This window comes from Sinohyriopsis cumingii, chromosome 19, assembly GCF_028554795.1.
Source record: "Sinohyriopsis cumingii isolate HCF-2022 chromosome 19, ASM2855479v2, whole genome shotgun sequence".
Taxonomy (NCBI): Eukaryota; Metazoa; Mollusca; class Bivalvia; order Unionida; family Unionidae; genus Sinohyriopsis; species Sinohyriopsis cumingii.
In genome coordinates this window covers 71,305,688-71,333,213 of record NC_142979.1, presented here as the reverse complement: position 1 = coordinate 71,333,213, position 27,526 = coordinate 71,305,688, and the positions used below count along the sequence as shown (strand labels likewise).

At 35.3% G+C, this 27,526-nt stretch overlaps 1 protein-coding gene across 2 annotated transcripts in view; it reads left to right on the top strand.

The window, feature by feature from the left end:
* LOC149775933 (peroxisomal sarcosine oxidase-like) overlaps positions 1–21,883 on the top strand; it is a 30,739-nt gene extending 8,856 nt beyond the window's left edge. For both annotated transcript variants that reach the window (XM_089944409.1, XM_089944410.1), the window contains exons 2-8: positions 3,411–3,562; positions 11,920–12,133; positions 14,981–15,163; positions 15,445–15,591; positions 17,238–17,387; positions 18,811–18,886; positions 19,777–21,883. In XM_089944409.1, coding sequence (XP_089800535.1) covers positions 3,411–3,562; positions 11,920–12,133; positions 14,981–15,163; positions 15,445–15,591; positions 17,238–17,387; positions 18,811–18,886; positions 19,777–19,901 — 1,047 coding nt within the window. In that variant the 3' untranslated portion in view covers positions 19,902–21,883. The remainder of the gene's footprint in view (positions 1–3,410; positions 3,563–11,919; positions 12,134–14,980; positions 15,164–15,444; positions 15,592–17,237; positions 17,388–18,810; positions 18,887–19,776) is intronic.
* The last annotated feature ends 5,643 nt before the right edge of the window (positions 21,884–27,526 follow it).

Sequence of the window (27,526 nt, the reverse complement as noted above, 5' to 3'; positions counted from 1 at the left end):
AATTACCATTTGCTCGGAAATTATCGCCCGAGTCCGGGACGACAGTTTGTCCCTAATTTGTTTAATTAATTGCAGATATCTATATTCTAGATTTGTGGGCACACCTTCGACATTTAGTTATAACTAGCTATTGGCCTCGAGTGTGTTCCCCACCCCATGGCTCTTTGTTCGAAACAAAGCCTTTTATGTGTTCGTGTTTCTCTGATATTTATGTGTTGGTTCTTTCCGTACAAAGTCAAAAAGAATTTGGAAGAATAAAAAAAGTATAAGATCGTTCGTTTGTGTGGTGGTTTCTCTTAATTTGCTACTTTCATGGATGAGTAGTTATCTGAGGTTCCTGGGTATACAGGCCTCTATATACTTGATGGCTTAATTCCATAAAATTAATAACTTGTTATATGTTTTGTACTATGACCATCAAATTTGTATCAAGAAAGAACGATCATCCTTTAATCAAAGAAAGTGATATTTATAAAGTGTAAACAAATATTCCACATTTCTGTTATAAATGGATATGAAAATGTGATTTCTAAATGTCAACATGAAAACCTATTCCCTGAACGGTCTTGAACGTGTAACCCAGAAAAACCTATTTAATTTGTTTCTTTTAGAATCATAGAAATAATTATATTATTTAAAAGATAGATATGTTTACCTCGGAACAATAATGCATCTTAATCCAAGTATCTAATTTTTACAAGAAGTTTTCCCACATTTATTTTATTATCTGCTCTCCAATTTGTCAGCTTGCCGCTCAAACGGATTCTCAAGAAATTCCCGAGCGTATAAGTATATTTCTAAATTCTTTAGCATTTGTTTCCCATAAAAGAGATGTTGTTCACACATTACATCCTATTCATTGTTGTTTCTCTTCACCATAATAGATTATTTGTTATAAAATGTTGATTTTTTTACAATTTTGTTTGCAAGATTGGCTTAATTTGCTTAATATCTCTTAATATAGCAAATGCTGACCAAATAGACGTAACTACTGCCCAAATATTCTCAGATAGTCTCCAGAAACAAGCACATGATAGATTTACTACTAAATACATTTTAAATTCATTGCATAGTTATGTTCTGGGTCAAAATGAAATACGTTAAATTACTAAAGCAGTCAGAAATTCTTTGTACGAAACGTAACGAATATCTCCAAGAACCGTTGAATTTTCGAACAAAGAGCCATGGGGCAGGGGACACACTCGAGATCAATAACAAATTATATCTAAATGTCGAAGGTGTGCCCACAAATCTAGAAAATATATATATATATATATATATATATATATATATATATATATATATATATATATATATATATATATATATATATATATGCAATTAAGTATGCAAATTATGGACATGTATGTTGTCCCGGACTCTGGCGATAACTTCCGAGCAAATGGTAATTGGAAATGTTCGTTACGTTTCGTACAAAAAATTTCTAATTGCTCTTGTAATATTGCGTATTTCATTTTGACCCAGAACATAATTTTGTAATAAATTAAAAAATTTATTTAGTAGTAAATTTATCACGTGCTTGTTTCTGGACAGTATTTGAGAGTATTTGGGTATATTTGGTCAGTATTTGGGTAATATTTGGGAGTATTTGATCATTTTTGGGGTATATTTGGGGAGTATTTGGGTGTATTTGGTCATTTTTGGGTTATATTTGGGCAGTATTTGGGTGTATTTGGGTCAATTGTCCCACCCGTCCCCGGTGAATCTTAAATTTATGCATTTTTACATAATTCAGTGTGTTTAACGCGTTCAGATAATTCAGAATGTCCAAAACCTGAATATAAGACTTGTATTGTCTTGATTTAATATTATAGAAATAGATTATAAGATAATCACAGTAACCCTGTGATCAACGATGACTTTATGGACCAATCCTGCCGATATACGCAACTACAAATCGTGTTAGTTCGGTAGTTACCATGCCCATAGTTTCAACTAGAATGTTGCCAAGGCTGTCATCGGTAGTTACAGGACTCACGGTACTAATTCCACTCCAATGGTAAACATATGGAAACACTGTCATATTCAAAATTCAATAACTTAAAATTTATGGGTGCTGATAATGACACCTATAATTTTTCGTGCACATCTAACCTTGGTGCAAGCTTATGTGTGGAGAACACCATATGACCCGCGGCAATTTGTTTACATACATGTGCATGAAACACGTGTTATTGATTCTGCACCAAATGAATCAGGTGCTACTTTCAGTATTGAGTACTCCTGAGTCAAGCCTGTAAAAATGCTAAAATTGCATCAGTAGAAATTTGTCAATATTTTTTTTACATTACATATAGGACAAGCTCTCAAAAGATATTTTTCCTAAAATTTTAATTTTCATTATTAACCAATTATGGACCACCAAACCTGTAAATACTCTATCATTTCTTCACCCATTTCTAGACTGGTTCACAGTTCTTCCATATAATTAGTACCGTGTGTCCTACAGTTACAATGCCCATTGTGAGGACTAGAGTGTAGCCAATGCTGTCATTGGTAGTTACTGTTACAATGCCCATTGTGATGACTAGAATGTTGCCAAGGCTGTCATCGGTAGTTACACTTACAATGCCCATAGTGATGACTAGAATGTTGCCAAGGCTGTCAAATTCATTCTCTTAACCTGAAATTCCTAACGCTAATAAAGTAAAAGACTTAGCTATTTTCTCGAAATTCCCGTATTTCTAAATCAAAGTTTAACTCAGTCAAAATATATAATGTTATCAGTATTTTTGTTTTTAGAAGTAAGATGAGCAGTGTTCAAAATTCCATGATGTAATCATTTATATCTTTGGAAATATTCAACTTCAAAGTTTTAGGTAAATTCTCAGTCTTTGTCTTGAAAGTGATGAATTCAATGGCAGTTCGTAAGGAAAATTAATATATGCCTTATATTAGGTTTATCCAGCCCTCTTCAACTCTATTCCTCAAAATAAAATTAATACTTTCACAACTTATTTTACATTTTAATTTTACCATTTCAGTACTCACCCCCCATGAATTTTGTGTTCTGATTGCTCTGAAAATCATGTACTCAGAACATAATCTGCAGAATCTCCTTTTCTGTAAATGTTACCTTTTAAAAAACAAGTTATTGTCGTTCACCAAGCTTCCCACATGATCTCATGATAGCTGTCGGTAAGAGTCGTCTGATTGTTGTCAGGTGGTATTGCATATAGTATCGAATACATATTCTCAATAACATGTGGTTGCTGTGTTACATAATTGTGAAGGTCTTGTAAAAGACTGAAGTTTCGGAGGAACCACACAAAAGATTCGTACAACACGGCAGGAGTAAACTGGATATTAAAGAAATATCTATATTTTAGTCCTATCTATCTCCGTAATTATTTACAGTAGGGTCAATAAGTCTATTCCATAATTTTCAGTTTCCTCTTCCACATTACCGAGGAAGCTCTCATGGCCAAAGCCGAATCACCCGGATGGCTTATGGGGATCAGGACTTCTACACCGTCATGATGAAAGATGCCTACAAGCTAATAGAAGTTCTGGAGAAGGAGTCGGGACAGCAGTTGTTCATGTAAATAGACTCTTTTTTTTTGTTGCTGAAAGCTGTTGCCAATGCAGACTATGGTTCTATGTTTATCTCAAGATAAATTTGTTAACAGTAGTCAATCAAATGGACCTTACACAGACAAACTGTTTTTTCTGGAGTTAGGGCAATGAGCTCCAAAGCTTGTGGCTAATCGTGCATTGTTTATCGGTGATCATTGTGGTCTGTTGACTTATCATTTTACAATCTGCATATAAATTATCGCTGAGTCACATGTGACATGCACATTTACTTGAGTGCGACAGAGAACACAAAGACATCTGGGTAACCTCCTTACAGTTAAGCTATAATGAGCCAAACCGTTTATCATTTCTCCATTGAATACATTCTGCGATCATGTTAAAATTATGAAGACGAGCCTGCTATCTCCCGAATCCAGTCCCACTAAAAGACAAACATTTAACTGTTAGGCCTACATTATTTCGATAAAGACATCTGGCAGTACCTATCCGTTGTCACCCCTAGGTGTCGCCACTTTTTAAGCTTCGCATCCGTACACAGCATAAGCAAGGAATAAGCCTTCACTTATATCCATGACTTTGTGTGTGAAATTCAAGCCGTCCGTTCAGCATTATGGACAAAGTTGGAACAGTATTGCTTCTTAAACTGGTGGCATTGTTTGGCCGATATTTTGTGAAGTGTTTAAGTTTCTCTGACTTGGAACTACAAGGTGTTATTGATACATGTTGACATTCAATTGTTAGTGCATGCTGTCTTAAATTCTTGCACTGTGTATAGCAGGTGTTATTTAGCGAATCATTAACGCAGTGGCGGGTTAATTTATCAATTTTTTAAAAATTATTTTATCGCTTTAGAAACATGTAATCGAAATGCGGTAAAATCAAGAAATCCAGTGCAAGGAAAGACACGTATATGTCCTGCCTGGCGTGTACCTCTTCTTCTCCATGTAGGGTGTACAATTTGTGATTTTAGGATACCTGATTGGCCGTACTGAAAAAAAGCGAAAGGCAAATAGAATAGGGAAAAAGTACACAAAACCAGTACGGATGTACTAACTATTCATCCAAATTCCAAATCAGTTGTGAATCTTGTAGGGAACGCTATAGGTTGGGTCGGGAATCCGGGCACTTTTTCACATCCGGGCATTTTCAGTGCATAGTTACGACCGTCGAGGTGAAAACGACCGCCATTGTTCTAGTGACTTTAGGAACGTGTGGGTGACATTTATACAACATTTTAAAATATGCCTAAGATTTGCAGTTATTGTTATAAACGCAGTGTGGATAAATGTACGTAGGTTGAAAAATACGCAACTTTTAGTACTTATTAATCAAGGTTTAATAGGACAAATAAAGAATAATAATTATGGAAACATAAATTAATGAGAACTTTTAAAAAAATTAGGATCACAAGCAATACCGACTGACAATTTAAGATTTTGATATAGTTTAATTAAAGAAAAATAGGTCTGAGAAAAAGGTGTTCGGTTACTTCAACAAAATATTTTGTTAAAGAACAACTTACAAGGTGTATCTGTAAGATAGTTGCAAATATCAGGCCAAGTCACTTCAGGCCATTTTGTTGGGTAATTTACCCAAATATTTGCTGGAAATTTATAAGGAAAATCATTAATTTCCACAACTTTTAAGTTTCTATAAATATCGTGCATTAGCATCGCTATGCAGCGTCTCTTTGTAAACGTAAGACATTGCAAAAATGGCCAACTGATCTTATGAACCTTGCATTTATATTCATTTTATAAATGAAAAGTGTACAATATATAACAAACAGCCTTTAAACTGCCTTGACACTAATTGGGGTATATTGTCGTGTACACGTACGTGACACGTACCACAGGAGTCTGACGTTTTATCAATAAAGTACGGTAAATCTCTGACAACATGAAATCACCTTATCGATAATAAATTCTCCTTTCCTATTGTTTTTTACCTTCCCCTTCTTCTTTCAATCATTTTCATCATCATCATAATAAATGGTACATCTCTCATATAAGTATCATATTTTCTTCTCCACTATTATTTTCTGTTATGAAAAAAATATCAGTAGAAACAACAGATAATCTTACCAGGTGGCAACCTCTTGAAAATCAATCAAACACATTGGTAGAATGGGCTACTTCCGTCTGGTGGATTCTAACAGAAAGGGTTTGTGACCGTAATGGTCAAAATAAAGGTTAATTCGGTGGACTGGATTCATGATATGATCGTCCGAGAGTTATGCGTACCTCACTGTCTTTTGAATGTTTCTTGCGATTCTGAAGCGATAAAAGACGCGTGAGAAAAATCGAATCGAGCGGAGGGTTGTGGTCACGCTTGCACTCCTTGTGTTCAGTTATATTACCGATAAGGTGATTTTATATTGTCTGAGATTTCGCCGTACTTTATTGATAAAACGTCAGACTCCGGTGCACGTACACACCACTACCACCCTTATCAACCTAAAATATATTACGTCTATAACAATATCCAACAGACACATTCGTAGTTTTATATCCTGCTTTTACAGAAGTCTATGCAGCACTTCTGAACAGAAAACAGAAATAATAAACAAAATACAGGTAAACTTAAATTGTTTGCATATCGAACATAACTAACGCTACTGTACTATTACTAAACAATTGTTTTTACCTCCGCAATATGGCGGAAAGTAGGTCGCTAAGCTTGTGACGTCATGCCGACCCAACCTATCCGGGTTTTCTTCCACCACTTTGACATGGGCAGATTTGGGCGAGACGAATGAAGGTAAGTGGCAGTCTCGATTGGATATGCCAGCCTTTTAGCAACATATGCTTCGACTGGTGCAGGAAGAGGGGATACATACCTGACTTAAGCTCCTATTTTCCATCTCTTTCCATCTTTTGCTGATGCCGATTTGGATATACTGGGGGATTATTGTCCCATTTATAGGCATCCCATTGGGTAAATTCACGTGCATGTCCGAGCGTGGCCTTCGGGCCTGTAAGACCGGATGTATAGGGTTTATTTCGGAACCAATGAGTCCTGCATGCAGTATCGTATCGCCTTCCAGAACCATTCCGGCTGTTCAACCAACCCGTTTTCGATTACAGAAATTTGACTGATAGATCCCACCGTTTAGCTAGACACTTGGCTTCGTGTATTTAAACATGCGTATCGGAAATGGGAGTATAACCGTAAATCACATGCGTCCAGCCATGCTTCCGGCACGACCGGTTCCGAAACCGATCAGATCGGCTCCTTCACATATGACAACTGGAACGTCCATTCTCCCGGCTAACTAGTCGACTGCCCAGATGCGATAATACTATCTGGCAGAGCAGGTTTTAATATATTGTCACTACTCATCCGCAAGTTATTAGCAGTGGGTTTTCTTTTAGAGATGATGGCATTGCGTCATCATTACCTCAGGGTATGAGGACGAGCACATTCATGCTGTGATTGTGAGGGTAATTCTTAGCAACTGCCCTACTCCGATCTGACCATGTAGAGGAATGAGGATAGTTTTACGGTTGCCATCGAGGAGATATACCAGATATTGCTGACTTTGGAATGCCCTCGACCACTTCAACAACTAAGAATGACGAAACGACAGTCGACATCGATAATGAGGACGAATCTCCATCTTTCTTGCCGTTTCCCCACCCATCAAAACTTACGAAGATCAACGATTGCTCTCCAAACATATCTGTGATCTGGGGAATGCAAAAGCTTTCTTTTTGGGAACCATGTACCAGCCAAGTTTAGTTTACGTTGGTTCAGGACACATTCCATCGACTACCATATTGAACTCAAGGACATCGGTTTAGGATGTAATGGAATGTAACATTTATGCCTCACCATTGCTATAAGATGGATAAGAATGTGTTTCTCTCCACATCGAATATGATTCCAAAAATGTTTCCACGTCTCCAATGCTGAATCTGGAACATTTGGTGATTTTATGACAAACGGAAAAGTCGGCAAACTGACACGCCTGGAAGTCAATGGCCCGAAATACTCGAGTCATTAACATTTCAGCTCACCATACAATGACTAATGCATTGACTGCCTCTGTCAGTCTTGATTTCATATTTCAGGATGCGTATTTTGGCGCCACATCGCTAATAACGGATTACGCACCGACTTTAAGGATGACTTCTTTTGGCTGACCATTGTTTGGGTGCAAAATTGAAAACGTTTGGAGGCAGCCAGCTGAGAAACTAACCCTTCAGTTGGCTGCTGCATTTACATCGACGTTTGGGAACTCGCCGTCTCTGACAACAGAGGGACGACAGGAGAGCCAGGCAAATGGGTCAATCAGATCTCAAATTTATGGCAGCAGGCAACAAGTGAATTGCTCTCGGAGGCAATCATAAAGGGGAGGTAAGAAACCGAGTTTCTCTATCCCAAGCATTCTGCTTCCTGACAGTGACTTCCACGGGTGCCAGACTCTTACTGTTCCAATCACATTGAATCAACCTATTCACGCAGAACGAATGGATTATCCAATTCATCACGATGGGAATTCAAATTTCATTCTCCAACACCTCCTCCTTCTTCTCCCCTTTTACATATGTGCCACCAGATTTGGAGAAGGACCATATTCTTGATAAGGAGATATGGCCTCTGATTGACAAACAGGTAGGGGAGGTTGTAATAATACAGCAATCTCGAGTGTTCTATTCACAGTTGTTCCTTATGTAAAAGGCCAATGGCAAGTTGAGGCAGACAATAGACCATAGTCTCTTCACCGACTTCATTATTCTGCTCCAGTTCAAGATGGAGATGTGGAGGTCTGCACAATTCTATATCTGAAGAGGTGATTATGCAGAAGGTCTTGGCCTCACAGATGCCACCTTTCATGTCCCTACTCACTTTGTTTTGCAAAAGTTTCTTCAGTCTTCTTACCACTATGAAGTTTGCCAGTTTTGAGTCCTTCCTTTTAGTTCCAATATCAGTCAATGGGTCTTCACCAAATTTATCGATTGTTTCGTAACCGTATTCAGGTCGACATTCTCTTTGGCAACGGTGGCGTATGTGGACAGTCTCCTCCAGATACAAAATGGAAAGTGTTATTCTCATCAAGGACAGAAACGATCTTATATCCCTTCTGAATCATCATGATTTTCTTTTAAAATGGGAAAGATCCGACCTGCACCCATCCCAGTGTTTTGTCCATCTGAGTATAGAGTTTTTAAACAGTCTCAGTCTTTTACATCACCCTTGTGTCTCCATTCTATGGATCATCAAACTCATAGGCACTGTTTCCAACCAGTCATCGATTTTAGTGAGATAATTTTTTCAACTCCTCTGGTTAGTCAATGCAGCAGATCTGATCTCGCTTGGCCGCCTTTGTATGCAACCATTGCAAGTTCACTGGCACTCCTTGTCCAGTCCACTCGACGAGAATGTCAGTATTATGAATGGTGTAGAGTCATTCCTGTGTCAGTGGCGCAATCATAGCTGGCTCAAGACAGGAATTCCTCCGGACTTAAAGGTTTGTAAAGATGCCATTGCGTCATTTGGGGAACCGATTTTCTGTCGTGTTTCGATGCGGTCAGCAACAGAAGTGAACCATGCAAACAGCAACTTCACATCATCCAGTCTAAAAATGGAAAGCTATAATAAAATGCCTTTCAGCTCTGGAAGGGGTGGTTCTGTGGAAAGCCACTTCTGGGGAGGGGGACACTAAATCGCCCTTACCTGTGAATTCTAGTTTGGCAGTTTCTTCATTGGAGCTACCAGCTTCAATTGATATGCATATTAGACACATTCTCAGTAGACTCAGTGTTCTGGCCAATGTTCTATCTAGATGGGGGGGGGGGGAGTGGTCTAAAGTGCTCACAGTTACAGATTACTGCCATCTCACCTCTGTCGGCATGGGTTCAAGCGGGTTGGGCCTATGTGGGTACGTGAGAAAGCTTTCCATTAGCTTCTCGTAGATCGGTGGTTCTTTCCAGGGCTTTACTGGGTTCTTCCTCAGCCACTGGTACTGGCCGCCATGTATAGCCTATCTTGTGCTGAACAACCACTGTCCAGACAGGATTGTATTATTTATTTTGAGCTGCTCCTTCATGCATCAGTTTTTCAATGGATTTGTGCATATTGGGAGCAACCAATCATTAACCTGTTTGCGACAAGGTGGAACCATAAACTGTGTGCAATTATCTAGCACATTCTGGAGCTAAGAAGTTTGACATGTGGATGTGCTATCAAATAGTTGAGAATGGTTATGGACCTTTGTTTACCCCATGGTCTTCATATCAAAATGTGTACAGAAAATGTGCAGTCAGAATTGCAAGATATTTCTTATAGCTCTTTTCATATATGACAAGTTATGGGAAACAAATCTACTCAAGCTGGCAATATACCTATACAGAAAGATTATGGCTAAACCAAATCTTCTCAAACAATCAATGTTGCAGTTGTTTCAGCCCTGCTCGGATGGTCTTCTCCTTCACACCTGGCTCTTGTTAGGACAATCTTGCAACAGAAAGAATTCAGAACTTTAGTTGTGGGGAGAACCTCAAAAGGAGCAGAAAGGCCCTCTACTGTAAATACTTCTGGGGAAAATGGCGTGCTTTCAGTGATTAGTGTAGAATGAATACCATTGGCTGTTTGAGTGCCTTGATCCTTCAGTTGGCTGAATTTTTTCCCTGGCTGTGTGAGGAGAAAAAGTTGGTGCCAATTACACAATCAAAGGCTACCACTCCATAATAAGTAACACAGGCACCCTGATAGAGAAAGCATTAGACCTGATAAAGATCATCCAGACCTACTTGCCATTTTTTATTTGGATATCCCAAGATCTCTCAACCTGTTAACAAAATGGAATCTGTCCTGGATCCTAACATGGCTCAAGTTCTAGACATTAGCCTGGACCTCGCTGAAGCTGTTTTAAAACAAAATCTGTTTTCTGTTAGCAGTAGCTTTGGCTTGCTGAGTGAGCTACATGCCCTTTCAGTCTACCCAAACTATTTTCAGTTTTGATCAGATGGTTAGGTGAACGTTGTGATTAACCCAGACTTTGTAGCCAAGAACTGGCTACCATCATTGAACAGTCAGAGAGTTGTCATACATTACTTGCATCTATAGATTTGTTGACAGCAGTGGTCATGCAAGATCCTGTCTATGGCACACACTTCTTAAAGCACAGAGAGACTTAGCATGGCAAACACAAATGATTCTTTCTCACCATGAAGCAGGAAAGCAGAATATCACCTCTCAAATGGTGTCTTTGTGGCTTCATTGGTTTATACACACAATGTATTGTGATGCCTCAAATGATCAAGGTTGCTTCATAACGATTTCAGCTCAGGGAATTGGAACAATCTGCCAGCCACACAGTTGAACACAACGTTTTGATTTAAGACATAATAGAAGCTGTTGGCTGGCAGGCAGGATCAACCTTCACAAGATTTTATCTCAGGGCTTTAGAGACAAAATCTGAATCTCTCGGGTCCTGTGGATGTGATTCAGATGACAACCAGATCAAAGCAAACCAACACAACTTCTAATGTCGCTTGATTCGTCAGTAAATTTTGATGGTAAAACAATTTCAGTAATCATCTTAACATTTTCTCATGAATCATAGGCTGTGTTGTTTTTAAGCAAAACAGATTATGAGTCACATAGGGAACTCAATCTATCCTCCATAGAATGATACCTGAGGTTTAGGTAGTATAATCAGCATTCCCTCCACTTAGTGCCTATTCTTCAAATGTTAATGTGATCAGGGAACATATTCAAAGACTAAAGCAAATTTTGTAGTAAATTTTGTTTCTCCGAGAATGCTTACCTGATCACATTACTTTAAGATCCAAACAGCCAACACACTATGCTCATAAGCATCCTCATTTGTAGTTCAGTCAGCTTAAAAACTGGTAACACCTGGTAGTGACAAGAAGAAGCAATGGGCAAGAGTTATGGCTGAATTCAGGAGGTAGCAAACTCATATTCCAAATTTTAATGGGATTGGGCAAGTATTCTTGAAGACAGTTAATTTACTATGAAATTTGCTTTTGTGGACATATTGGACAAAAGTTGGAATAAGTGATAGAACATTATATTCAACTGTTTCCAATTTCTACCAAATACAAACATGTAAAATCACAAGGTTTTACCCATTCCTTTATTTTTCAGGTTGCCAATACATTGTATAGGTCTTCTGGTTCCTTATTCCAAAAGTCTTCATAATGATAAAAATCTTCTGTAAAGAGAACCAGTCAAGAAATCCCATAATAAACTCACTGTACCTAGTGACATACAAGAGTGACTAGTGAGTTATGCTGATAGAGCAGAATTCACCAGTCACTCTTGTTGTTAGGTTCAGAAAACTTGTGCACTTGCCAGGAGCAAAAACTTGCTATATTAATCACTTTTCAGTCAGACTGGTCTCCTGTGCATTGGACGAGAAAATGACCCAATAGTCAGAGGTTCTGCTGCATCGCTACAGCAACATGGCATTCCGCATGAGAGGTTTGGCACCACTGAGCTGCAACAGAAGTTTCCAATGATGTCATTTCCAGACAATTTTGGATTTGTTCTTGATCATTCTGGAGGAATTCTCAAGGCTGATAAAATTCTGCAAGCATTACAAGTATGTCAAAGTCCTTAAATCAATTACAGTCCTTCACCCAATATCCATCAAATCATACAGTCAGTGTGCGATATGTACAACAAAACTCTTTTGGGTGGTGTTTTTATGTATACCATGATGTGTAAAAGCAAGTGTGAAATATCTGTATAGTTCGCTTAGGTTCCCGAACTTCAGGGTTAAATACATTTGAAGTTCTCACCTTTCTAAAACTTTTACACCTTTACTCCTTGAATTGCATCACCATGATGAATCTTTTTTCCCCTGTGACACTACAAATTTATCAATTTGGTCAGTTGTGGCCAAACTGCAGAATAGTTTAAGGCTAGACTTCACGTAGGTAGATAAAGCAGCACCTCACCCATGATGATATTGTCCAGCGATTTAAGGGCTGATACCACCTATTCATTAATACATGCAGAATTTGGCAGCCAAGTTTGTTTACATACGTCAGGGTACATTTTGTGCACCTGCCTTTATTTCTCAAGGCTTTGGAGCTACCATCAGTGGAAGGTTTTTTTTTTTTGACATGTACATTATATTTCTGGAGCAAATCCTAAACTTTGGTGACATGCAAATCCACATGGAATAGCACAATCCTCTGTCCTGTGGCCATCTTGAATTTTGCTTGATATGACTGTTACCAAATACTGGTAACTGGCTGAAGTATATGCAGGTGTGTTCCAGAAAGATTTGCATGCAGCTAAATTACAAATTTTAATGAATCAGTGGCCTCACACCCACATATCGTCCAACAGTATCAACATAGATTGTGGGGGCTGATTTATTGGACTAGACTTCATGAAGCCAGTTTGACAAATTATTCATATCACTGTATTTAACTCCTCTAAAGGACTAACCCTCTGAAGGCTATTTTGACATGACTTCAGAGAAACTGGTGTTCTGTTTAGTGTGCATGTAACCACTTGGAACTGTTCTGCAAATGAATGATGCCTATTATTGTTTTGTGAAGGTGTTTAAATGACATTTTTGAAGTTGTGAATATAAATCTTAAGAACAATCTACCAGTTAGCTTTCTTTGAGTTTGATTTGGAGCATATTGTCAAATCAATATTATTCCATAATATTAATTATAATAGTAATGATGATAATAATAATAATACTACTAAGAATAGTAATAAGAATAATAATAATTGCCATTTACTGAAATGTGATTTAGACCATGACTAAAGTATCAGTAGAGGCAGAAATGTATATTGATTCGTACAAATAAATCAGCAAAATCTGTTTTCATTTTGCGGGAAATGACTTGTAATGAGAAGGATAATAATGCCACAAAAGCAAAACTAGAGGCAAACATTCATTTGACACAACTTATGAATAACAGTACTAGACGTAAATCTTATTTGAGTTCATCTTGAAAGCAGTTCACATCTGCAGTTTCAAGCAATGTATGTAATTCATGTGTAACAAAATTAATTCATATTTTCTATAAAGGCAACCTTATATCCTACCTTTATTTCTTAGGGCCAATGCATAAGTCATTGAAGACATTTATTAATTAGGATATTTATTTTGAATGAGCTCTTTGCACATATGATGCTTGGTACATTTTTTCATTCCTTGCTTCAGTTAATGATGGCAATTTATGTTTATATATATGGTATAGTGAAATGTTAGGTAATGGTTTCTTTGGTGGGAACGGGGATGATGTTTTACTACACAGCATGCGAAATGATCGTTCTTGTGATTGGAATTAATTGTTGATAATTGTATTGTTGTGGTTTCTTTTTATAGTATTGCTTTTGGGATAAAATTGTATATTTACATTTATTTTCTTTGAACATAACATGTACTGAAATATATTTGCTTTTTAGTTTGGTGTTATTAATGGCAAAAAATTTGGTCCTGATATGTAATAAAATAATTTACTTTTTCATTTTCATTGCTTTCTTTTTGATAGTGAGTGACTCGCAAGTTTATGCCCAGGACTGCCATATCTAGGCTATGGACTCCTGAGTTCCATGAGTGAAGAGTCCAGGACTCTTCATCTGAAACTCTGATTAGAGCCTTCTTATAGTGACATGAAATCTTGTTATATCTTTGAGCAATATAATTCATATATATTCTATCTCTTTAAGTCTTCTGCAAAAGTAAAACAGTAACACTATATATTTGGGTTTGATTATTGATGAAGGATTCCTAATGAAGTTAGGAGTTCAGAAAGACCTTAAATTTTTTTGACTGTAAATTACCATATACATGTTCATACTCACCATAATAAAACTTAACTGGATTTGCCATTTGTAACTTTTTTCAGTGTACAATCATGTACTATTTCAACAATTATGTTTGTGAAGAAGATATTGAAGACAAAGAAAAGACAATTATTAATGTGCACTTTTTCATATGGCAGTCTGTTGATTCTGTAAATGTCATGCTTCCACCATGATTCGGTACTCCTGTGATACTCAGGTGATGCAATAGGTGACTGGGTCAAAGTCATGAAGCCTGCTTCATTTTCATTTATATTTTATACCTACCCTAATCTCAGGCTGAAAGAAATATGTAGACTAATAGACAGGAAATAATACAACAACGATGCAGAATAGAAAACTCAGATGAAGGCATAACTCACATTCAGCATCTTCTACATAAAAGCAAGTAAGCAAGCAAACAGTAAATTAATGAAACAAAAAAGCAAAACATCATTCATTTTCTTCTATCTTATGCAGGCATTGATAAATACTTTGCACAGTTGTTTTCCTTCCTTCATTAGTGCTAACTGATACTTCCAGCTCCTTAATGATACATTTCCACATTATTCAAGTGATTACTCCATGGTAGTATGGCATGCATTCCATTTCATTAATTAATGTTTCTTTTAAGACTCAGTTTAAAAATTATGGAGGAACCCTGAGAGATGAGGAAGCAGTGGTCAATATTGATCCTGGAGATTCTGTGACAGTGCAAACTACAAAGGGATCCTATAAAGCCAAAAGTATTATCCTTGCACTTGGACCATGGGCTCCCAAGTTTCTGACCAAACTTGGCCTTCATTTACCATTACAAGTGAGCACCTCAAAACATAGACATTTTGATTGCAACAGCTTAATGAACACTTCCTGTTTTTCCTTTCATCTATATTTACATGTGAATTTTTCACACATTATTTATTGTCTGCAGTTTTATTTCTTGATAAGCTTTATCAAATGTTTATATTACATCACGCCGAAAAGTAAGGCATCCATATGTATATATTGGCATATATCATGTGCAGTGCATATGTATAATCTGACTTAAAAGTGATTTTGCAGTCACTTCATTATATTTCTTATTTTATGGCATTTCAGCCTGTTCGGATATCTGTATGCTACTGGAAGGAGAAGATACCTGGACAACACAGTGCGGACAAGTTTCCAGTTTTTCTGATGGAAGGAGGTGGAGGGGATTTTGCTATTTATGGTCTGCCTGCTCAAGAATATCCTGGCCTAGTCAAAGTTAGTAATACAGGTGACATAGGGTGTCTTTTGGCAAGTGTGATCCAAAACATCTTTGTCATATGTTTAGTTACTTTGGCAACCATGGTATTGAATAATGAGATCATTGTTCAACCAAACACTAATCTGTCTTTGCCCTCGATTATCAATAGGTGGCAGGATGGTTGAAGTTTAGCATATACATGTATGCAGGTTAGTTTAAAAAACACAAGAAGAAATTAAAAAATTGAATAAGTTCAAAAGAGTAAATATTTATAATCTTTACCAAAAATTGTTAAAAAAAAGAAGGAAAAAGCTATCAAAGATGTATACATTAAATGTTTTTGTTTCAAAAATCAGAATATAGATTGTGATGATGAAAAGCAAAAAACTTCATATGGCTAGATTGCAAACTATTCATGCTGTAAACTAATTTGTATTTATGGAGCACCAACATTGAATTTTTGTTCATTTGAATCACATATTGACACAATCTGAATGTCAACTTATGAGAACCTATGAGCAAAAGATGACCTAAAACAATAACCTCAACCCAGAAAAAATGAGCTCTATTGAGATCACTGAATCTGTCAATATAGGTCACAGTGATGTAGTTTTCACTGATGGCTCAAGTAGGCCTCATGATGCAATAACATACCATGGTATGTCACTCCATATGAAATAGTCCTAGAGAAAATTAGATAATTATACAATGAACTAATTTTCATTAAGTGATATGGTACTTCACATGGCTCTTGTAAATACCAAGCCATCTGAGTCTACATGCAGAATTAGCTGAAGTTGCTCTTAACTCAAACTGTAACCTCAGGAAACAAAAACTTAACCCAAAGGTTAGCACTCCTCACTGAACCAAAAGATATATGTCACAGCTGTTTTATGTAGTGAATTTTTATAACATTTTTTGCTGATGACATTTAGCAAATAATCATATTTGACATCCTTTATATGCTGAAAACAGTGTTCCAGACACTAAAGCATATACATTATGGTTTTGACTAATGTGACTGCTCAGACCGTGATAAATGTGTTACATCACAGGTTATAAACCTCTAATTTCAGTCCATATCTCCGGGCAACATATTTAAGATGGTGTATCTGATAGACACTCTGCATAATTGTTCATTGAAATGATTTATGATAGTGAATATAACTGATTCATGTTGAATGATTAATACTTTCTTGTACAACGGTTTAATTAAAATCACAGGATCTTGAAATATTGGTCATTGTGATCTAATTGTCACTGAAAGGTGAATTACTCTACATGACACAGCAAAATACTAATTTATGTACAAATTGCACACACATTATTTTACATGTATGTACAATTCCACTGACAAATGTGTCAGAGAAAATGGCTGATATTTAAACCCAACCTGACACTGATGCCAGGTGGATAGACAGAATGAGAAATGGATAGACAAAACCAATCATTAAGTTTAAATTACAGTATTTTAAAGACTGATCAGAAATGTATGCTGTTATGATTAATCTTTGTTTAAGGATAATTTTGCAATCCACATTAACTGTTAAGAGTTTTTGCGCATGAGAAACAAATCAAGTATAAAAGAATTACATAAGCATGTTAAAATTATCAAGACAGCATGGCTTCCCTAGAATACAAATTTCAGTCATTTTTCTTCCAGATTTGTCTTCATAATGGTCCCAAAATTGATCCAGATGACCGGGACACTGTCGACAATCGTTGGGTAATGGATTCAATACAGCAGTACATACGGAACCATTTTCCACAGCTTCATCCCATCCCAGCTGTGGTCGAGACTTGTATATATACAGTAAGTTACTTTGTCAATCCAATGATCTGTAAGCAGTTAAAACATGTATTTTACTTTGCTTAGCAAAGTCTACATTTTATAATGTAAACTTTGTGTCTTAAATGTTCAATTTCAGAGGTCCTCCAGCTTTAGAATATAAGAGAATGAAAGAGACACCACTCCCAATGGAAAAGCTCTGTTCTTGTGATCTAACCCAAGAACAAAAATGTGCAAAGCAGAATGTTCCCACTGCACCATTTGGAACATAGAGCTTTTGCTTTAGAGTAAGGAAAGAAGGTATATTTTGAATTATACCTGGATGATAATTTGCAAGAAAAGTATAGTATTGATACATTCCAAAGGAGAAATATCTGTTTACTTAAACCACAAATCAGTGTTTCTCGTTGTCTATTTGAATGTGTTTTTGTAATGAAATCAGTTTTTGTTCCTAATAACGCTGTTTAGTTTTGGCATTGACTGCTCCAGTGGCCGAGTGGTTAGAGCATCCACCTTAGATGCAGGAGGTTACAGGTTCAACCCCAGGCCAAGTCATACCAAAGACTTATAAAAATGGTACTAACAACTGCCTCGCTAGTGCTCAGCATTAAGAGGTTTGTGTTAGGACCGGTCGGCCTGGTGTAAGGATAATGTGACTGGGTGGATGACCCAATACTAGACATCACTATAAACTGCCACACTAAAGACATTGTAGCAATTGAAGCTACATTAAAAATCCAAAACACACACCAAACACACTCTTGTTTTTGGCATTATCTTGTACATGAATTCTTGGAAATAAAGGGAAGTTTTCAATACATTCTTAATGTTATCTGACTTAGGCCTATTTTTGTGTTTACACTACCAGTATTTTGAAGCTCTTTACTGCAGTCACAGTTTTTGTATATGTAGAAACCAATTTTATTTGTATACAATTTAAAAGATCCATGCATTCTTTACTCAGGCTACAGTGATTTTGTGTTGCAGTTTGTGATGAATCTTTTTGTCTGTTGATCCAAATTACTCCTTTGTGATGCTAAGTTCTCTCTGCATATAATGTTGTGTCTTTAGTCCATTGAGAGAAACATACAGAAATATTCTGGTGCAGTTATTGTTTTTCAGAATAATTACCAAGAGTAAGAAAGATGTCAGAATTTCTCCAATTGACTATAAATATTTAATCTTATCATTGTTTATTTGTTGATTCACCAATATTAAAATTGACCAAATGAAAAGACATTGAACATGACACAAAAAGTGGCTGATTCTGGAACCAGAGGACTGCACAGTGCTATCTGAGGAACATTTCGCAATCAGGGAAAGCAATATTAATTACATTCCACTCAAACATGAAATAATTTCTTTTTAAAAATGAATGTGCATTTGCATTATGGAGGTATGCAAAATAGATGGTGATATATACATATATATAATGATTGTTTTGTAGAATACTCCAGATCATGATTTCATCCTAGATAGACATCCAAAATGGAGGAATGTCATCATTGCTGCTGGGTTTTCTGGTAAGACACCGATTTTCAATAACATAAAACACATCTTGACTATTTTGAAAAGAAAATAATAAGAGCAAAAGATTTTGAACTTTGCTGCATAATTTGTAAAATGGCTTTGCAAAGATATCTTCTGAAAGCTTCCATTTTTCTTGAATATAATAATGATATCAGAGGATGAATGACTGATTGGTTGATGATGACATAAACACAGACCACTAGTTAAATTTCACAAGTGTAAAGAACAAGCCCCAGAGTGGCTTGTATACTTTTAAACTAGCAACAGGTCAGTTGTTGCACGACCCTTGAAAAGTTGATAATTATGCAGCCTGTTCAAATGGAGAGGGTCTTACATAAAATTGTTATGCCTTTGCTTATATATATATATATATATATATATATAATTTCAGCTGCAGACTATACATATCAGGAGGTAAATTCTTGCTTTAAAAACAATTTACTTTCATTTTAATAAGTTGTTTGAGTTTAAATTTCCCACGTGTTCTTAGCCAAGCACCACCCCATATATTTCTACAGGAAAATATTACTGTAGAGGCATTTGCCCATTTGGGCGATACCAATTACTGTAGAGGCATTTGCCCATTTGGGCGATACCAGATTCTTTCATGCATACAAAGTTAGAAAATGTTCATTCCATAGAGGAGGAGAAGGGGTAGTAGCATTTTTTTTAAATTGGAAATGGCGTATCATCTAAGAAATTTAATAGCCAGTAAAACACTTTTTATTTAATGAATTAAATCTTGGATAAGTAAAAGATCATTGCAGTTAAATTGCCATGTATTTATTTAACATGGGAAGAATGGGATGTATAGTGGTCTCAAAAAGAGCTGGTTTCCAGCAGTGGTTTGTTATTTAAATAACTCTTTGAAATATCATTGTAGGTCATGGCTTCAAGCTGGCTCCCGTTGTTGGAAAGGTTTTGGCTGAACTGGCCATGGGAGCCAAGCCTTCGTATGACTTGAACCCATTCCGAATTGACAGATTCAAGAACACTTCTAAACTCTGAAATGCTGCCAGCACGTCAAAAGAACAGTGTTTTCTGTCAATTTAATTTAACTCTTGGGCTAATTGGCAGCAGATAAATGAGCATATATTTTTCTTTAATTCTTCTTACAGATTTTCAGTTGTTTCAGTAATAGTTTAAACAATGTGCCAGTAATAAGGATTCTGTGTCTCCAGTTTTCTGAAACAAATTTTATAATGGACAAACTGAATATTTGTTATGTTATTTTTATACTGTACAAAAACAAAACTAAAGAATACATTATTTAGTTATATTACATAGTCTGTAGTTAATAGTGTAACATAGGCTTTTAACAAGTCTAGATACACACTGCCACAAAATGATACAAGTTTTTTCTTCCCATTACTAGAATATGCAATATTGTACACTAGCTTAAACACATTTACATTTTATATATATATATATATATATATATATATATATATATATATATATATATATATATATAAACTTGATAAACATACAATAGGTCATCAACTTTGAAAGTGTAAAGCTTAATCCTGCCTCTGTTTTTATCTTGTTGTCTTCTTCTAACTGATTAGTGTTACAGACAAATATACTGATGGTAGGAAGTCTTAAGTATACAATCTTTCATATAAAGACAAATATACTGTTGGTAGGTAGTCTTAAGTATACAATCTTTCATATAAAGCCACCAGTAAATTATTAGCATACCACCTTATAATATGCATCTTTTAATTCTTCAATGTCACTGCAAATTCATAAACTTTAAAAAGTCCATAGGCCGGATAATATAATGTGTGCTCCTGTATAACATACATACATACATACATGTTTGCATATCAGATATCAGTACCATTAATATTTCCTTAGTAAGTTTAAATTAAATTAACAGTATCAGCCTAGGCAATTCAAAAACATTGTTCAACTGGTTTAAAATTTGAAACACAGTCATATGTAATTTAAGATTTCACATAAGCTAGCAATTTACAAAATTTCACTATAGCAAATCTCATGTAACTGGATAAAAAAAAACATACAGGTTCATATACATGATTGAAAATATCTTATTTAAAAACATGTTTTTATCTGTGCTGGTTTTGAATCATTCAGTATACATTAATTAGTGTGAAATATCTTCTCTAATATCCAGAGCTTTTATTAATGCAATTAATTTGTATGGTAATAAATGTCATTGGCTTGATCTGTATAATGTTGTTTATTCACTTAATTTAGTGCTTTACTTATACATTTAATCCTGATATTTCTTTTATTCTTTGAAACATTTGCTTCACAATGCAGAAAATAATAGATTTTTTATTGTCTCAAGTATGATGATGATTCACAGTTATATTTTGTCTTGCAGCGATTACATTTCATTGTTTGATGTTAGCAGTGGAAATAAAATAACACATCATACAAGAAACATAGTTTGTTACATCCATTGTGAAAGTTGTTGTTGAATTCCCTAATCATTAGTTGCACTTATTATATGAACAAAAGCGGTGGTGGTTGGTACTTATACGGATAGAATTTAGGGTAAATAACTCTTAACAACTTGGTCACTTTTCCACTTGGTATTGACTTTATGGTCTAACACAAAAGTCTAGCTTTTTCAGCATCACATTTTCATGTAAGTTTATACTCTAAGATTTTAATTTATACTTTCAATGCAAATAGCGTTAATATAATGGTTAATTTTGCTTCAGATTTGTAAAAGTGTGATTTGTTTCTTTTTCAAATGGTTGCTAAATAAATACAGATTTCTTGTTACCTACACATCGTGTGTTTTGTTGTTCCTATGGAAGCATATTCTTCTATATGTAACTTGATCAAACTGAGTCTCCTTTTGTTTTCATCAAAACCAAAGGCGAGTCTCATCAAAAAGTAAGTAAACATATGTAATTATGTATGTGTGTGTGTGTGTATGTCTCTAAGTAGACAAGAAAAAGAGGCTGCACATTAATAAGCCCATAAATGAAGGACAAAAGAAAGGATAAAAAGAAATTAGAATGAATTTGATAGATGGTTGGATGCATGGATGTCTTTTACCTTCGATAAAGAGACTGACACATGAGATAGTGAAAAAAGTACAGTAAAACTCTATTTTCTGAACTCTTTCATAATCCTGAGTTAGATACCCAAGTCTAAATTCATACTGTGTAACTGGTATTAGCAGTCACTTGTGTATAAATGACACCTGTTCATAAAGGACAAATACAAGCCACTTTCAGTTAGATCCTATACAAGTGTTCCCTCTTTATAAAGGACAAGCAATACCTTTATAATGGACATTTACAAGCCACTTTATCTTCAGTTCCTATGCAAGTATTACCTCTGTGTAAGGGACATATATCCAGAAAGGACATTTCAAGCCAATTTTGTTTAGTTTCTGTACAAGTATTAGAGCTTTATAACGGACATCTGTACACAAAGGACAAACTTACATGGTACTTTGTGTGTACTTTATAAACATATTGTATTATGTTCGAAATTTAGGGGCACAAAATTTGAATCATCATGGCTCCAGTGTGGATGTATTTTGATATTGCAAGTCAATAAATTTTAATAATGGGATCTGCATTCTTTTGTGTGATGGTAGGAACAAAATCCCAAAACAAAACAAGGTAATAAACAAGGTAAAGTTGCAATTATTTGTTTTTTTTATAATGTAAATGATATCATTATCATTATGTATGTTTAATTAATTTGGATAGTGGTGACCTGTATTGTTGTATTCACTTGCTTCAACATCTTACCATGTCATGTGCAAATGCAAATGCTGGCAGTAGGAGCACACTTAATTATGTTTTCCTTGTGATGGTCTAGCCATGTAACAGGATACAAAGGTCCGATGTTCTTAGTTTAATCAAATTGCATTCATGCCTTGTCAGGATGATGTCTTCTGAATGATAGCAATCTTCCTGTCAAGGTAGGTACAGTCACGGTAGGTAGGTACAGTCACGGTAGGTAGGTACAGTCAAGGTAGGTAGGTACTTGTTTAGATTTTTCTTTTCTTTCTTTATCTTTATTGGTAGATAAAGTAGGTTACATTAGATGATTTGGAATCTTTCAAAACTTCCATTATGTCAGACAAATTTGGCATAACACAAAGCTGGCAGCTTGAATATAGCCTTTTCATGTTACATTATAACATTTATCTCATTTAACAAGTGTGTTAAAGTATGTATCTTGTATATATTAAATGAAGACTGAGGTAGGTTATATATTAAATAATCTTCAATGATTATTCTTGTTTTTGACTGATTCTTGCATGATCTCAGTTGTCATATAATTCCTTATAGTCATTATTAGTACATGATATTTTTAATGTTTAACGACATCTTTTATTGTCTAAGTATACCTACCTTGCAAAGTCGTGTTTGTACTCAGTTTCTGGGGCGTATATTACACGGTTCAGTTGTGTAAATTTCCAACTTATTTTCGGATTAATTCGGTAATTTTGATTCAAACCAGTGATGATGGCTTTTTGAAGTGATATGTGACTCAAGATATATTCTACGTAAGAGTGATGTACCAACAGGTTCTTTGGCATAATAGAGGGAATACCATTCAAATGCCATCCCAAGGGATCCATCCTTTCATTACTCCCTACAATAGTGCCAGAGCGGGCTCCTTCATGTTCATGATATGAACTAAATTGTATCATAATTTCATGTCCATAATTCTTATCTATTTTGCGAACAATACAGTGTTGAGTATTATTATTTGATTTGTGAAAGAAAAAAACTGGATATATATATATATGTGTGATATATATGTGTGTGTTTTGTGTATATATATATTTATATATCCTCTGCGAAATTGTAGGTAGCTCAGACTCAGTAGCAAACATGTAACCTCCAGAACCTTGACTTGGATGACAATACTGTACGATGCATTGAAAACCGTCTCATTTGAAAATTGAATGACTAGCATTACCATTGTACCTTCATTTTAATACGTTAGAAATATATTTAGTAACTTAAGTGATGATTACCAACCATCTTTATATATATATATATATATATATATATATATATCTGTTCATTGTTGAGCCCATCAATTTCATGCATATATATATTAAATTGATTGGTGGAATATATATATATTCTTTCATTACACACACACACACACACACATATACATACATACATACATACATACATTATCTCAACTCTCCATTTAACATAAGTTTGGTACAACACCTACCTAGCAATTTAATTTCACCTTAACCAGTCTAACTGAGAGGAGCAGGCATTTTGTAACTTAGAATCTCAACAGTTTGTATTGAAAGGGTGAGCAAGCAAGAGAGAAGAGGGTGGGGTGGAAGATACATCCATTTAGGTTTATGATTATGAATTTATCTGTTGATTGAAATCCCTGGAATTTATAACCATTGTATATTTGCTACACGTTGACATTTTCAGGCATTTCATTTCCAGCTATATTTTCAATTTTAGTAACTTAAATGATTTTGCCAACTGGTTTGTATCTGTAATTTCTGGCTGTATATGGCTGGATTTGACAACTTCAGCAGATAAAAATATCACTTTGAATTTCAGAAGGAATTCTGAATGTTGTTCTGCTAAATGACCAATAATCTTCTAATCTTTTTTGCTTGTACAGTAATAGCATATACAAATTTTATGTATTTTTTCAGTCATGTAATTAACATAAATTAGAAAGAAGCAATAAAAGTAGTAAATGAAAAGTTAGAGTGTCTAGTGTCTTATGTCACGTGTTTAGCTTTGAATACACAGTAACACAAGAAAGAGTGAAAACAACAAGCTTTGAAAAAATATAATCTATTTTCCTGGACAAATTCTGCAGAAATAAAAAAATATGAACTTAGTTTTATATAATCAAATCCAAAATAATCCAAGAATAATCCAAGAATAAAATTTAAAGGTCACATACACCATGTGACCTTGAGGAAAATCAATCATTTTTAAATAAAATAGAACTTGTTTACATGTTTGCTACAAATTTTGAAACAAGGTCAGGATTTAGATCAACACCTGGTGTTTATAAACTAACAGTCAAGGTCAAACTATTCTCTGAAAAAAAAATATCATCTCTAGTGAATAAATTTACAACACAATATCATGTAATGAAATATAAAAAAAATTGACAAAAAATTAAATTCAAATAAATATATATTAAATCAGATATAATTAAATTAAATATAAATAACAAGTACACATATTGCTTATTTAGTTGGTGTGTACTTTGAAATTAGGCAGCCTGGACAGTAACTAATCTTGTTTCATTCCTCTTTTATTTAAAAATGCATGAAAAATGCATTTTTCCATTTGTATGGGAGATATATATATATATATATATATATATATATATATATATATATATATATATGTGTGTGTGTGTGTGTGTTCGATTTCTAAGAAATATTTGAGAAGAACCAACGAAAAAGTCTATTTCTCGCGATTTTTTTTATGACTCCTAAAACTTTCAACTCAATAAGTACAGGCCTTGCCCTAGAATGTGCGGGGCCCAAGGCAACATGCGGAGCCCAAGACAGCAAGCGATAAGCGCGGGGCCCCAAGCCAAAAAAATTGCATTGCTGAGTTGACTTCCTGAAAGCGCAGGGCCGAGGGTGGTTGCCTCGTTCGCCTTGCCCTAGGGCCGGGCCTGAATAAGTACGCTCTTGCGAAGTCATATTAATACGGCTTGATGTATTAGTTCATCCAATAGCCTTGAAAATGTGTTTTTGGTCAAAAAATTTCTCCATGGAAGGGTAAGTAAAACTAACTTAACGTATATGTTTTAGACTGACCGTTCATTCTGGTTAACCCAGCCTCTCCAGTTGACGGCCTACGTCACAGTGGTGTCTATTAATTAGCTAATTACTCGGTTAGGGAATTACTAATTCCACATAAGTAAATAATTATTCAATCAAATGTATGGAATCTATTAAATGAGACGTGAAATAGCGAAAAACTCCAAGCATGTTACAATAGACAATAACATATATGATGTTTTATAAATGCACAAAATCCAATGTTGATAAATAATACTATCTGATATAATCAGATCTACTAAAAAAATTCAACATTAACTGATGGTACGAGTTTTTTTCTTCTAAAAAAATGAATCGCGTTTGTATCAATTCATAGACACCTGCTAGGATACACTGTTAAATTTGACCCAGGTTAATATGATTATCACACAGGTTCTTGGCTTGATCAAAGTTCCAAGTACTGTTCAATACATTCATATCAACGGGGTTATGTCAACACATTGCACATGACTTGCATCGTTTGATAACACATATCATGTTGTCAGAGGCGTAGCTGGGGGGGGGGGGGGCAGGGGGGTACATATGTCCCCGGGCGCCAAGGTACAGGGGCGCCAAAATGAGGCTTACAACGTTACATTATAATAAGTAAACAAGGGTAATATTCAAAAATGTGATTAAACGGGGAGGGGGCTGGGGCGCCAATTTTATAGTTCGTCCCCGGGCGCAAAATATCATAGCCACGCCTCTGCATGTTGTCCAACGTCACGAGATAAATGTCTCTCTCTCTCTCTCTCTCTCTCGCACACACACACACACACACGTGTATGTGTGTGGTTTGCATTATTCTTTCCCGTTTGATACGTCTATCTTTTTCTTGAGCAGATTGCTACGGTGAATATTTTTGGGGTGGATATTTTGTTCCTTTAATCGTATAGTGTAGCAGATACTATCTAGATAGGTGACACTGGACATCAAACAGAAACAGGCCATGCAAGTTCAGTCACTGACAATTTGCAAGATTCATGTAGGAAAACTATTTTAAAAAATAAGCCAATACTTCAAACGTACTTTGTGGAGTTCGAATTTAGGCATTTTTGTTATATGGCATCTCCATGTTTCTTATATAAATGTACAGTCTTTGATATATTATAACGTCTATTCATCTCGATGGAAAAGGGGGTGGGGATTGAAGAAGAGAGAGAGAGAGAGAGAGAGAGAGAGAAAGCTAAGAACAATGAAATGGACATAACTACGGGTGTAACATACGTAAATGCACCTATGATTTTGTTTTGTCAGACTGGTGGATTTCAATATCTTTTTATGAAATAGATACTAAAGGCTGATATCAAACATTAAAATGATATCATACAATGTTTCAAAAGGAAGGAGTGTAGCAGATTATTTTCGATTAAATGAGTATGACTGATGATCGTAAGATGATGACAACATTATAGTTGGAGAAAGACATAACGTATATATTTTAAGTAACTAAATACATAGATACGTAATGCTGTTCAAATGTAGTCTCCATTTTATTTGCAGTTCAAGTAGAAAATCTTATCTTTCCATAATCATTCAACAAAAATAAACATGTAACTTATTAGTAAGAAAGCAAGATTTAAGATGGCACATTGTGTCACATTCTGTGAAGTAGATGTTTTAGATTTTAGAGTCAACTTTAGTAAATGCGAAAATTAGACTAAAATACGAAATAATTCATACTTTTGAAAGGACTGAAGAAATATTGCAAATTTATCAAAATAAAAATATCTATTTTAGTTTACGTCATGCTTGTCATCAGTGCTACCCAAAAGTAAATCATCATGTTTGAAGTAATCTCCTTTTGATTTTATGCCGTTCGGCATTTATTAACTGGTTGTTAAGG